A 14,155-nucleotide genomic window follows, 5' to 3' on the forward strand; every position below is an offset into this window, starting at 1 on the left:
ATTCTTCAAACAATGCGTGGTCTTTATGACGTCACAAATTATGCACTATGGCGCATCTTTCTACCGCATTTCCACGTCATGATAATCAAGAAGCGAATTACAATTGCGCTCTACGCTTGCTATCAACCATATCGTTGCCAATACACGTGAGTAAAGATGCGAATTAAATATTTTGGACCATGAATGGCAACACTGAATGGCATTTCATCAGTTGTGATGTCATCAGCAGAAGCGTTAAACGATAAAAGAGCACCGATTTAAGTAATTCTTTTAAAAATATTAAACTTAAAGAAATTTTTTTAAAAATGGTCAAATTCTATGTTTTTAAGCATGATCTTTCCGAAAAAAAATACTTCTAAAATTTTGGAAACGACCCCATTATATAATATATATACCCCGTTATATGATCCAAAATTCATATCGAAGTTGGTTTGTATTTGTTCTTTTCATGAGTGGCAACACGTTTGCTAGCTTTTCAGAATTTTTTTCTAGCCGATATTAAAATTCGTTGATTTACTATAACACTTACATATTGATAAACTTTCAGTTTTTTACGCTTCAAATATTTCGTACATTGGAAATTCAATTTTTAATTAGCAAAGTCGGTGCATTAGGGAGAACTTTTGGCTCCATAGTTGCTATCATAGTTTTGAAAAATGTTGGTTTAAATTCTTCGAATCTGATTCTGAATGCTAAAATGTTCTTTTTTTTTTCTTTTTTTTTAAAAAGAAGCATCGTTTTGATTTTAAAAAACAATATGCTTAACAACGAATAGTTGAATTTACCATACGGTTGTCAAAAGGTTTAGTTTAGAGATTTTTTCGGAAATACAATTTTCTTAATTTTTTTTAAAGAGTGTGCAGATTATAGTTATTAAAATTTGACATTTTTAATAACTTATTCATTAACGTCTGGAAGAAATGTTTTTACAATTTTGCAAAGAAAAAAGTTTTAAAAGCAAGGCAGTTCTAAATTCTAGGTGGGGGGGGGGGCTTGAGCCCCCACTTTTCCCCCTCCCATGTGGGTGCCTTTGGTGTCGTATAAGAAATCAATTCTTAAAGAACTAAACAATTCTTTTAGAACTAGAAAATCACCCTTCAAGGTGTGACGGATGAAAGTTGCTTCTGCAATTGAACGAAGCAATTGCCTGTTCAATGATATTTTGATAGTTGATAGTGAATCTCGTTCAAACTGCATATTTTAATAAAGGTAATTAATTTGGTTTTTAAAAACTTGCTTCATTTAAAAATATTAGTCTAATTAAAGAGAAGGAGAGAGATAGAGCAAAGTTTCATTCTTTGAATGGGAAAACTATCAAGAAAACTTCCTTTCAAATCAAACGAACTTCAAGGTAACTTTGAGTCACAATTTCTCTATTTTAAAATGCCGTATTCATATTTTACTAGCTTTATTGTATTTATTGGAAAAGAACGGAAGAAACACTTCTAAATTATTGTACAAGAATCGAAACCTTTAAAAACTCCCCATTTTGTACTTCAAAATATCAATCATTTATAATATTCCAAGAAAAAGGTCTTTCACCAATTTCAAAAATAGCAATATTAAATGATGCAATGATCTGTGTACAATAATGACAATTTCCTTCTTGTAAAACTGAGAGTAGGAAACTTATTTCACAACCTAGTCAGTGTGTGCAGCTCTCGACCTTAAAGTTTCTTTTTTCTCCCAAGTTAAATACAGTAAACTCACAATTATCGGCGGTCGGATTATCCGCAGTTTGGAGTATCCGCGGGTCTTTTCTCATTAAATAATTAAAAAAAAACTTTTATGATTGTGTTACTGTTTGCTTTTAGATTTTCCTTATATTTTTTTAATTCAATGCTAGTAGATGCAATGTAGCAATGATTTTAGTTATAAATCAAACGTATGTGTAAGTGTTATTAATATTTTTCAGTTATTGTGTACCCTAAGTATCGTTTTTTACCCATTATTCGGACTATCCGCGGTTTCCGTGCAACCCTATTCCATGGATAATCGGGAGCTTACTGTACTAAAAAAAAAACTTAAGTTGCGTTAAATTAACCCCGGAACGGATCAAAGTTAACCAGAATAGCTTTAAGTCATCTGAATGACTGTACTCACATCACAAACTAAACTAGATATTCTTTGAATAAATAACTAACAAATTAAATTTATGTTTCGCACACAGAGCCTGATATAATTGACTAATATTTATTATTCTCGTTACGTTGCCCGGGGGAGGGAGGCGGATTATATAACACTTTCCCCTATATCCTGTCTTCGTGAGAACTGTCGCCGGAAAAGGAACAAGCAGAAAAAGAAAACGTACTTATAGGAAATGAAAAAAGAAGACCCGCAGAATCTTTTCCCCTGTGTGCCACCTGCAAGGTAATTAACAAGACGTTATTTCCCCTTGTAAAAGAAGTCCGTCTTGTGTGTTAATGATATTTATTTTAAGTTATATTTTAGTATTGATGCGTTCAGTGGCACAGCGAAGGGGGGAGGGGGAGGGGGTTTGGGGTGAAAACACCTCCTAGAGACATTGGTTTTAATATAAATGCGAATTAAAATACAGTAGTTTATACATATGAAAGGGCTGTTTTATCTCAACGAAAAAAAAAACTCAGATGGCTTTTTTGATCAAAATATCCCCCTTTAGAAGGTATTTTTAATTTAAAAAAAAAAAAAACCTTCTCCAGTAGCTGTTTTTGATCAAAAAACCCCTCCAGAAGGTATTTTTGATCAAAAAACCCCCTCCACAAGATATTTCTTGCCGCGCCAGTCGATGCGTTACAAGCAGGGGCTCAAATTTTTAATGAGGGCGGAAATTTGCCGAATGGAACTCCGAATTTCGCCGAATGAGGATAATTTTGCCAAACAAAACTCCATATTTTTCCGAATGATAATTTTGACGAATCGTCAGACAAAATTTCCCGAATACGGAAATTTTCGGAAGATCACGACGATCTCTCGTAATCTCCCATCGGAGTGCCCCTAGTACGAAGTAAGGGTACGACATCGATATTTTCGAAACATCGACATTTTTGTTAAATCATGGAATCACCCATGTGTCTACCATAGTTCGATGTTTTTTCGTTGTCGATATTTCATAATTGAACCAAAAAGTATATATATATATATATATATATATATATATATATATATATATATATATATATATATATATATATATATATATATATATATATATATATAAAATTAAAAAAAAAAAACTGGGATTATAGCACTTATTATTGAAATACAGTTATGACAAAACTACAGCAAATTTTTTCTGGCCGGTTATCTATTATAATCTGTCACATTGGACAGAATTTTGTGTAAAATGTCGTCTAAAGTACTACGCTTGCATTTAGGGAAAGATTCTTATATCAATCCTCATTACAAGGCCAGATGTAAGGAGAAGGTTTATAAGCTTCATACCCCGTCAAAGTGTTTCGAAACTATTTTAAAAAATGCTCTTGGTATGTTTGATTTCGGCGGAAAAATTATTATTATCATTTTTTTTTTCAATTTCACTTAAAAAATGAAATTAGAAGTATAGAAATATCGTAGAAACTTCGTGCTTGTAACTTCAGTAGTTATTTTTATTGCAGGTATCAAGTTACGAACATAATTTTTCAATGTAACAGTACGGAGTCTTCTTCAGATTTACAAAACCTGTAGATAAGTGGTATAATTATTTTCATAGCCATAGTTGATTGCAAATTTTTTATTTTCTACAAGTTCTTGATCATGAGATATTTTTTTTTTAAGCTTTTCTTTTTTTTCTCCTTTTTTTATAATTTTTCTTTCTCTTTTTTACATATAATTTTAGATCTCAGACACTAACAAAACATCAAACATCTAAAAACTTGAATATACCATACTCTGCATTTAACATATATTTGTAAGTGCAAAAGAAATTTTCATTTAGGGAATGTCACATTTAGTGAACATTTATAATAATATATAAACGTTTATAATAATATATATATAAAGCAATATATTATGTGTAACAGTTATAATATATATATACGTTTATAACAATAATACATGCATATTCTTTTAATTTACTAAAATTATTTCAATAATTATTTTATTCAATATTTAATAATATTTTTCATTTCATGTTTTCGTACAAGAGAGTCATGAAGTGCAGAGAATTAATTCTTCAGCAAATCACTACTATTTTGTATTCATATTAATTCCTATAGCTCATGTTAATTCCCATAAAGCAGCACTACCCCCCTCCCCCACACACAATTCATTTAATCAATCAATTGTAACAAAAATTAAATTTGATAGATCATATAGATTTCTCAACAAATGTGTTTGAGGGGTAAAACTCTCCTCGAAACAAAATTCTTTTTACGGCCCTTTTTTTTTTTTGTACTACACTGTTAACAAGAATATCGAGTTATTATAGTTTCCACTTGATAAACTTTTTACCCAATAAATCATTGATTTCAATAATTAACTTATGATTTTTCTTTAAATATGTACCATGCTGTTAGTAGCTCATAATTCAAACGCCAGTAAATATTTTACTAAACTTACCAAAACTCGCAGAACCTTTTCTTACCAACAACAATTATAATGGAAACTCCCTTCTAAAAATTGGATGAATCAAATATGAATTACTGTTTAAATTTTAACATTCCTCCTGTGGTCTATATAAAAAAGTTTCATTATTTATTTATTTGCTTTTTATACATTATTTATTTGTTTAAACGCTGAGGTACTGCTAAGCTTTTAGCGTCTTATATTCATGTTGTAAATTGCGTGCCTTCCTTTCATTCTCGCGCCATGATTTAAGACAAAAATTAAAAGTTTTCTTTTTTGAAAAGTAGGCGCAAGTTATCTTTCTGTGGATTCGGGATAACTCGAAGTTATCCAAGCGTGTCTTCACGCTTCATATTAAAATAAATAAATTAACAAATAAATAATAAATCCTGCTATTCTTCACAAAATTGCTCATAATTCTAATAAATAATTACAGAAAATTTATAAATTCGCCAATGCATCATTTCAAGTATCTTTTTACAATCTTTTACATGATTTATAGCACTAAACATTTCAAGTAAAATGTGTTTAGTATTAAAATTTAGTATTAAAATTTCATATTATCAGAAATACTGTCTTATTTTTTCTCCCCAAAGCAATATATTGTGTGTAACAGTTAAGAGAACGATGTTATAAATGAACATATTTGCAGTCAATTGTAGACACATTTTCATCACGTGTTGTTTCAAGGAGTCAATCTTTTAATCCAGAAAAAATGATTTTTTGGATGTAAAGTCATCCAACAAAAGAATTTGACTATATTGGATGACTTTACATTCAAAAGTTCAAACTTTCCTGCTACTGAAAAAGGGGTTCTTTGACACATCGAAACACGTGTCTGAAACTAGCTACAAATTTGTGCATTTAAAAAGTTATTCTTACTGTTAGTTTTTCGTGCAAATTTTTTTATTCATTTCAATACATGCAGATTCTATCACTCATTGACTACAAGTGTACTAACTTTAGGGATGAAAAACACAATATATTGGAAATTAATTTTGGAATAAGTGATTTCTTCATAATAATCAGAACACGGTTGAAAGTTCAACATTTAAACTTGACTTTTTTCTGAAATTTACATAAAAATGAAGCGAATGTATTAGTTAGATTATTTACTACGCAGAAAGGAATCAAACAAAAGGATAACCTATCTTCCCCGTTGTATTCTTAAACGATGTATGTTAAAAAATGTGTCCATAATTGGTGCCATATTTAATTGCTACCTCTCTAAGTGTTCTTTGATCAACATCATTAAAAACAGAGCACGATCCAAAATAAAATTATTTATTGCCTAACAGACGTCTGACTGAGCATTTTGGCTCAGAATTTTTTTTTTTAGAGAAATATAGTTTAGTAATAAAACTTTTACACCTAAGTCGAATTTTCTCTTATTATATGGTATGCTTCTGACTTTCAATACCGTTTATGATTTTGTAGCCCCGCAGTAACAAAAGTGGTTGTAAAATATTTATTATTAGAAAATACAAAAATTGAATTTGATGTTCAAGCCTCAAAATATCCAGTTGTTATTAAATCAAAACGCAAAACTAAGTTATTAATTTAAGTATTAGTTAAATATTTAAATTAAAACTCTTAGTTGTCTCAACTTAGAACTTAGTTAGCTTTAGATTTGAGCATTAGTTAGTTAAGTTTTGCTTTAATTTAAGTATTTTTGAAACAAGAAAGTTTTTTTTTTAATTTTAAATCAAACAGAAACATGTTTTGGAAATGTTTAACTAACTACATTTAACAGAAGATTTAATTTTCCGTTGGTTCTATTACACCAACCTTTTAATAATGAAACGCATATTTAAAACACTTCAAGTAATTTGTAACTCAGAAGTCTTTATAGGAAAAAAAAAGTAATTACTCATAAAAATGGTCGAAAATTTCTTCAAAACACTTTTTTACTAATATGCGGTTTAATACGAAAAAAAAATATTTTACTAAGGTAAAATTCAACATTTTTGTATGTATATTGTCAGTTATGTAAGTTAGGACTAAAAATCTAAATATTCGTTGATAAAAAGATACTTTTCAATGAGCGAAACTCTATTTTTCTACTTTTGAGATGGGGAGAAAGTCGCGGAACGACACAAAATGGCGGATGCTGGAGCGTGTCGCTACTTAAGAGACAGATTGAGGGCTTTAATTACCATAACCTGATGCATTTCCATTCTCGGAAAAAATAACTTTGAGAGTAAATTTCAAGGATCTGAAATGGTTGTTTGTAATTAAATATAAACGATTTCATTCATGCAGCCGTTGTATAATTACTTTTCTAGCACTAATAAGCATTCAGTACGTAAATATAGTAGGGTAGTGTGGGGCAAAGTGAAATAGCGGGCAACGTGAAATGGTGAAATATTTACTTCACTTTTAGTTCCACTTACCTAGTAATATTTCAACTACGTATGTAGTTAGACGTATGTAGTCTATTCCAGTCAAGGAAAAATTACGGCTTAAAATCAAAACATATGATAACACAAGTAGTTTTCAAAAATGGATACTCAAATTGTAATTTTTTTTGTTGTTATTTCGATATTTTCAAATGATAAAATTCTTGTTACGAACATTTTAAATATTAATTGGGACCTTCTAATATTCGGTGCAGTATTTATTTAGTTAATATTTAGCTTATTTTTATTTTTAATATTTTCCACAATTAGTTAAGTGCATGCAGGGCAAAGTGGATGGAATAAAGTGAAATAGTTCATTTAGTTTACTCATTCAATCAGTTACTAAATCACTTATACGTCTTCATTTATTAACATGTTTATTTTCATTCATTTATGTTTAATAATTCACTTATTAATTCATTCTTTCACTTACGTATTTTCTTATTCATTCACTATTTTATTCGCTTATTTATTTTTTTCCACTTTTTAATTAATAAGTTAATTCATTTATTAGTTTATTGTTTCATTATTTTTTCATTTATGTATTATCCTTTTATTTACTCATTCTTTTGTTCAAAAATGCTTTTCCCAATTGAATAGAAACTATTTCATTCGAAAAATATATCATTTTTCACTTTGTCCCATTAAAAAAAAAAAAAAAAAAAGTAGCATGGAACTCGTGAAAGGTAAATTCGAGCTACGTAAAATAAACAACTCTACAGACACAGAATCAATCATTGGAAGTTCATCCTGTGTTTAATAAGTTAAGATTCAATACTTTGACGTTGAGAAAAAAAAACATGCACAAATATATGGCAGCGTATATTGCACCTCCTTAATTTTACTTTTTTCTCAACAGGCTGGGATACTCGTAGGAAATTAGGGTACTTAATTTTGCAAAGCAAAAAAAAAAATTTTTTTTTCTTCTTCATTTAATCAGTTTTCCCTGAATTTTTGTCATTTTTTCAAAATTCCCTGATTAATAAAGTTTCCTGGCTTTTCCCTGATCTGTCGCCACCCTGTTTATATACTGTAATTTTCAAAACGAATTTCCAATTTCTTCATTTTGAAAAAGCTCAGTCATCTTAACTTTTTCACTTTGCCCGACATTCCCCTACTTTCTTTAATGGACTTACTTTTATAAACGAATACATACCTTTGTGCCTGAAAATTAAATGAATGAATTATCAATGTTTTAATGTCCAAAAATTGCAAATTACTGAAGTAATTTGCAATTTTTGGGCATTAAAACATTGGTAGTTCATTTATTTAGACTTATTTTTATTAGGTACATGATATGCGAAATTATAGCAATTATACTTTTGAAAGTTGCAACACTAGTAAATTTGCAATTGCATGATATAATCTGTACATGTAATGTTTAAAAGTATTTTGAAAGCTATAAGTGAATTTTAGTTACTTTTTTTAGTTGCTTTGTGGAATTTGAGCACTTACCTTTGAAAGATTCCATTTGACTTAAAATTACGTGATATTATCAGTTCATATTTCGTTTTATCTTGGAAATAAATTTTAAAAACGATAAAAATTTAAAGAAAAATTGGTAAATGTTAACAAGAAATGTATTCAGATTGAGTATTTAAGATATTATTAAAGTCACTCTTTTCCCCCCGTGAAACATGAGATTTGTGTAAACACATTCTTAGTGTTAAAAAGTTATAAGTTAAATGTTCAAATATATTTCAATAAATCATAGAATTTATTAGTAGAAATTTAAAAAAATAATAATAAATTAAAAAAAATAAATTAAAAAATTTAAAAAAAACCTCAGCAATGTTTTCTAAAAAGTTGAATAACGTTTATTTTGTATTACAGTATTATGTAATTCAAGAAAATTCATATATTTTGATGTGGGTTCGAAAAGTTACATGATAATGTATTATACAGAGAATTACTGCTTATGTTTTTTTTTATTAGCATAAGAAATAAAAATTTTCATTTCTCTCCCTATCTAAAATTAAGTAAAATTAAAAAGTTGAATTGAAAACAAAATTACATGACTTCTGCATGTGTCAAGAAAAAAAAAACGGTTTTTCTAAAATTTCTAACAAATTTAAAAAAAAAAAAACATTGTTTACATTATCGTTTGGAAATTACGGATTAGGTTAAAAATCATTCATTATTGTTATTAAATTCCTGTTATAATTCTTCAGTTCTAAAAAAAAATAATTAAAAAAATATTGTTGACCTTTTATGTTAGGAGTTGATTATTGTAGAAGATCAAATGGCAATATATTGTAATTCATGGCATAGATTTTTTTAAATGTGAATTTATCTTTACAGTTTGCATGTAAATGAGAATTTTTTCACCATCAAATAAACATAACACAATGAAAAATCTGTACAAATTTATTCAATGATCTTTGGTGAAGAATGAACGATATACACAGATTAATGACATGCAATATTAATGAGGTATTATATATCATATACACATGGAAACACAAATTCCAATGAAATTGCTCTTTGCAATAATGTAAAATGCATGTAAACTTACGTAACATGTTTAACAAATATAACTAGAAACAGTTGCTTGAGTAGAATTGCAAGTAATTTTGTTCGTAAATTAATAACATTATGTAATAAATACGTCTTTCTTTAAAAATGTTGATTTTTCTAAGTTTTTCAAACATCAGCTCGTTTAGGAGTATATATATATATCATACAAAAATATATATTGGATTGAAAAGTGCATATTGAATATCACAGAATTATACCTAAGATCTGGCGTAATGTTTTAATTAGAATAAAAAATCTGAAGAATCTAAGCTGAAAGATGGTAGCAATAATTTTGAAAACAAAATTTGGATTCAGAGCAATGGGTAAAATTTACAGACAAGAATATTACTTTTGTAAGTTAAACATTCAATAAAAAAATTCTAATGCCTCACACACGTAAAGCGTATTCTTTTCTTTTCTTATTTTCGTAAAATTACTTCAAATGCCTAAAAATGATTTTGTTTAGATTTAAAAATAATAATAATAATAATATTTTGAGGGTGGATTTTAAAAAATGCATGATAATTAAACAGACTGTTCGAGCATTTAGGCACTAAAAATTCTATCGTTATAAAATCAGAAACGTTTTTTAAAATAATTAATGTATTTAAAAAAAGTAAGATTGAAAGAAAAAAGAAAAGAAATAATAAGAACATATTAAATAATTACAACGATTTTTGGTCGCAGATTTACGTTAAAATATACGACATATTTTTCCGTTTGTGTGGAACTTCATAATCATATTTTCTAACGCTCGCGAGTAAAATGTGAAAAAATAATAATGAAAATTGAAATAGTATCATTTTTTACACTTAAAGTAAGTCTTTCTCAATAATATATTTAAGAACTTATCGAGTAAAAATGTTATCGATAAATTTTATAACTACAACTGTTATTAAATTTACCTTTGTATTTTCACTGAAATGCATATATTTAAAACAGTAACATTTAGAAATCATAACTTAGTGATACATAGCATCATAATCATACTTTAATGCTGAAACCAATGCGAACAGCTTTCTTATTTATGAATAAATATTTTCAAAAATATTTAAACAGATAAAAATTTTGACTACGCTTTAAGAACGAATTTATTTTTGTAGGCATTTTTAGTGCTCATTGTCATTAACACTCATCATTATTTTCATTTTTGAACGTAGAATATTTCAAATAACTTATTGCGGAAATACTTCCTACAACACAAATTTTATATTTTTAAATTTAACGATTCGCTACATAGTAATAATAATAACATTAATAACAAAAATAATGATATTAATATAACACATTAAATGCTTTCTAAGATAGACTTTTCCAAATTTTTGAATGTAAATATCATGAAAATGAAGATATTTTCTAAACAGAACCCCGAATTTAGCAAAATTGTTCTAGTAACGAATTTTCGTCCCAATTTTGCATTGAAAAAAAAAAGGAGCAAAACATGTGTAGATGTTTTTAAAACTGATCTTATTGCATATAATTATTAGTAACATAAATTCAACTATACTTTAAAGGTTTTAAAAAATTGTGTACATAATTTACTGAACAGTAGCGATAATACTTTAAATAACGTTAAGCGTAAATTGACAATGTAATACAAAAAAAAAAAGAAATAATAATAATAATTAAATAAGCAAAATAATATTATCAAAGAAGCAGATTATGGAAAAATTATCTATGGCATAGTAATATATTCATTTTTTAAAAAAAATGTGCTCGTGAAAAATGTTTCAACATTATTCTTAAACAAGTTGCCGTAATTAAGCTTAAGATGCTAAGTTTTCGTTGAACAATAATATAGTAATATAACGTTATTGACAATAACGTTAAAGAAATATTGAGAAGATCGGCTCAAAAACTCTTTTGTCCTACTTATTACTATTTATTTATTTATTATTAAAATGAATAAAGAATGAATCAGAAAAAAAAACCTGGAAAAAAAATAAGTATTTAAAATGCACCGTTGATGAAAATATTTAAATAATAATACTTGAATTGAACGACGACATTTTTTGCTTAAATGGTATTGTTTGTACAGCGTGTACATCAAATTAGTTTTCAAACTTTTTAGAGCAACGTCTAATATATATTTTAAGGCAATTTGTTGGAGTTGTGCTGATTTGACATAATTCATTATTTCACCTAAGGTAGGAACAACTTGTGTCAATCTGATCGAGAATGACATGCATTCTAATTCATTTTGATTTGTTAGCAATTATGGCACAATTCTATAACACAGACAAAAAATATTTGTTCAAAGATGTTTACCGCTTCTTGAGTATTACTTTTGAGCCAATAAAAGTTTTCCACAAGGCAAGAAGTTCATTTAAACATGTACTTAAAAATATCAGATGAAAAATTTACCAGAAAGCAAAGCTTGAAATTAATTCAACAGTAAAGATTAATGGAATATTATTTTAATGAAGTGTAAAAAATAAGATTTAAAAATATTTTCATTGACGTCGTGTGATATTTATAAATATTTTTTACTAAATTATATTGAACTTCTTGCTTTATTGAAAAATAAGTTAAATTGTAACTAAAAATGATTTGATTGATATTTGCAATAAAAATATTTGAAAGTGCTTAAACACGTCACATCATTAAAAATTTGTTCTTTACGTACGTATTTGAATGAGACATTTTAGCACTTTGAAATATTTTCTACAAAGAATTGAGGTAATCGAACAAAAACAGTTCTTGCAGTGGACTGAAAAAAGGGATTGCATTTTTTTTTTACCTTAGGTAGAACGGCAAAACACAAGCAGATGTCACATTTTGTAGGAAGCAATGCTTTCATCTTTAAATGACAGTTTTTCCTCCGAATAGCCGGATTCGTCGGAAACGTTATCCTCCTCGTCAACAGTTTCATCAATGAGTTTTAGGGAACTCTTTTTCCGCCGAGGGTTCGGAAGGTCTTCCACAGAGTCCGAATCGAAAGAGTCTGTCTCGAGACCATTGGTCAAATAATGGTCGGACAAGGAATCGACATCATCTGGAACGATGTCAGACGTCGATTCGATCTCGGAAATAAGGGACCCGGTCAAGAACTCGTCGTCGAAATCATCGTCATCAAGATTCGTCGACTGGTGGTCTTCTTCATCCTCCTCCTCAATTTCGTCGATGGCTGTCAGCTTTGGAGCACTTTTTGATCGTTCTAAAGGTGGCCTGAAGTTGGTGGAACCCGTACTCAACAGGAGCTTTCTACGAGGAATGGTGGGGTTGTCGTAACAGGAATTGGCGAGGGATAACCGTGCTTTCTGCCGACTTAATTTCTCTCTTCGGAATTCTTGAAGAGCTAGAGTTAACCTCTGGTTGAGCTGGGCAGCCATTAACTTCGCTCTTTCTTCTTTGTCGCACAGTACGGCGTGACATCTCAACTCCTGCTTCATCCGCCGCCCCTCATGTCTGTACACCCAGCAGAAGACCTTCGGGTACTGGGCCGGTGCAGAACAATACGTTATTCTGTTTGCCCAGTATTCTGTCAGGCCATGCTCTTTCGTCGTTGCTTTTAGTCCTGAGTTGCTCACAGTCAATTTCATGGTGATATCATGTTTCACGTTGGCACAATAATTTTTCCACAGGGTGGCTAGAGGTTTGTCCACGCAACCGTCACCTTTCGCCCACTGAGTGATGACATTGCCGAGATAAGTCACTTTGTACGTTGGGTCGTACTCCGTAATTGTCACCGATCGTTTATTCCACAGTTTGCTCCATTTGTTTTTCATGTTCGTAGCAGTGAACGGGTTCGAAAGCGACATAATTCAACGAACGGATGAGAAATTCGGAGTCACTAAAACCACTTTTAGCACAAGACGGGTCCTGCTAGGAAAAATTCATTTTTCATCAATGAATGGCTTTTTATCACGTAGAACGTTCAACAACAGTTATTTTGTCAATGTTTCTTGAAATCCGTGCTGTAGAAATGGCAAAAAACAATAACGAATTCACCGTTACATTGCTTTAGAACACAGGTGCCGAGTGGAAAAGAACTGCGAAAAAAAGCAAAGCAGAGTTGTTTGACTTTTCACAAGCAGCAGCACACAAATGACAAATTAGCTCTCGCAGAAAATTCGAGTAAATAATCCAAAGCAGCACATTTTTAAAGGTAGGTTTATATTCAAACTACCGGGCGATGAGATAAAATTTGCGCAGCCGCAGATTTTGCCAGCCGATAAGCGTCTGATGACAAGCTGTATCTTTTCGAGCTGCTTCACTCGGAGAGGGGATGCTCAGCGCACTATTACCAATCGCGTCTGCTTTCCAACTGGTTATGCGGACGCTATAACCTGTTGTCTTGCATCGTTGGGACGCGAACCCACTTTTTTATTTTCTACCTGTACGTTCCTTCGCGAGGAACAGGGTTGCTGCTTTCTTTTATTCTTTTTTTATTTTTTAATTCGCCGGTGTCCACGTATTGGCGATGTTTACACCTTTAGATTTATTCGCCAATGACCGCTATTGGTATTGCTATTTTCTTTCCGCACAATTATTAATTTAAGAAAACACCTTTAAAATAATACTCATATTTCAAAATAATTTCATTCATTTATTTTAACTTTTATTTTCAATTATATCTCTTAATGAAATGAAAAGTAAGTATTTTTTAAATTGAAAATTAAAATATGCTTATCATGACTTGTTCATAATTTTGTTTTGTTTTCTAAAACGATCATCCTTCGATATTTCAATTA

At 29.6% G+C, this 14,155-nt stretch overlaps 1 protein-coding gene across 1 annotated transcript; it reads right to left on the reverse strand.

The window, feature by feature from the left end:
• Nucleotides 1-9,295: 9,295 nt before the first annotated feature.
• LOC129220893 (protein FAM43A-like) lies at nt 9,296-13,709 on the reverse strand. Its single transcript, XM_054855330.1, has one exon. The coding sequence runs from the start codon at nt 13,220-13,222 to the stop codon at nt 12,233-12,235; it is 990 nt and encodes a 329-aa protein (XP_054711305.1). The 5' UTR covers nt 13,223-13,709; the 3' UTR covers nt 9,296-12,232.
• Between the last annotated feature and the right edge of the window lie 446 nt (nt 13,710-14,155).

This window comes from Uloborus diversus, chromosome 1 (genome assembly GCF_026930045.1).
Source record: "Uloborus diversus isolate 005 chromosome 1, Udiv.v.3.1, whole genome shotgun sequence".
NCBI classification, from domain to species: domain Eukaryota; kingdom Metazoa; phylum Arthropoda; class Arachnida; order Araneae; family Uloboridae; genus Uloborus; species Uloborus diversus.

Coding starts and splice junctions, on each gene's coding strand:
- LOC129220893 (XM_054855330.1), bottom strand. CDS start 13,222: ATGTCGCTTTCGAACCCGTTCACTGCTACGAACATGAAAAACAAATGG.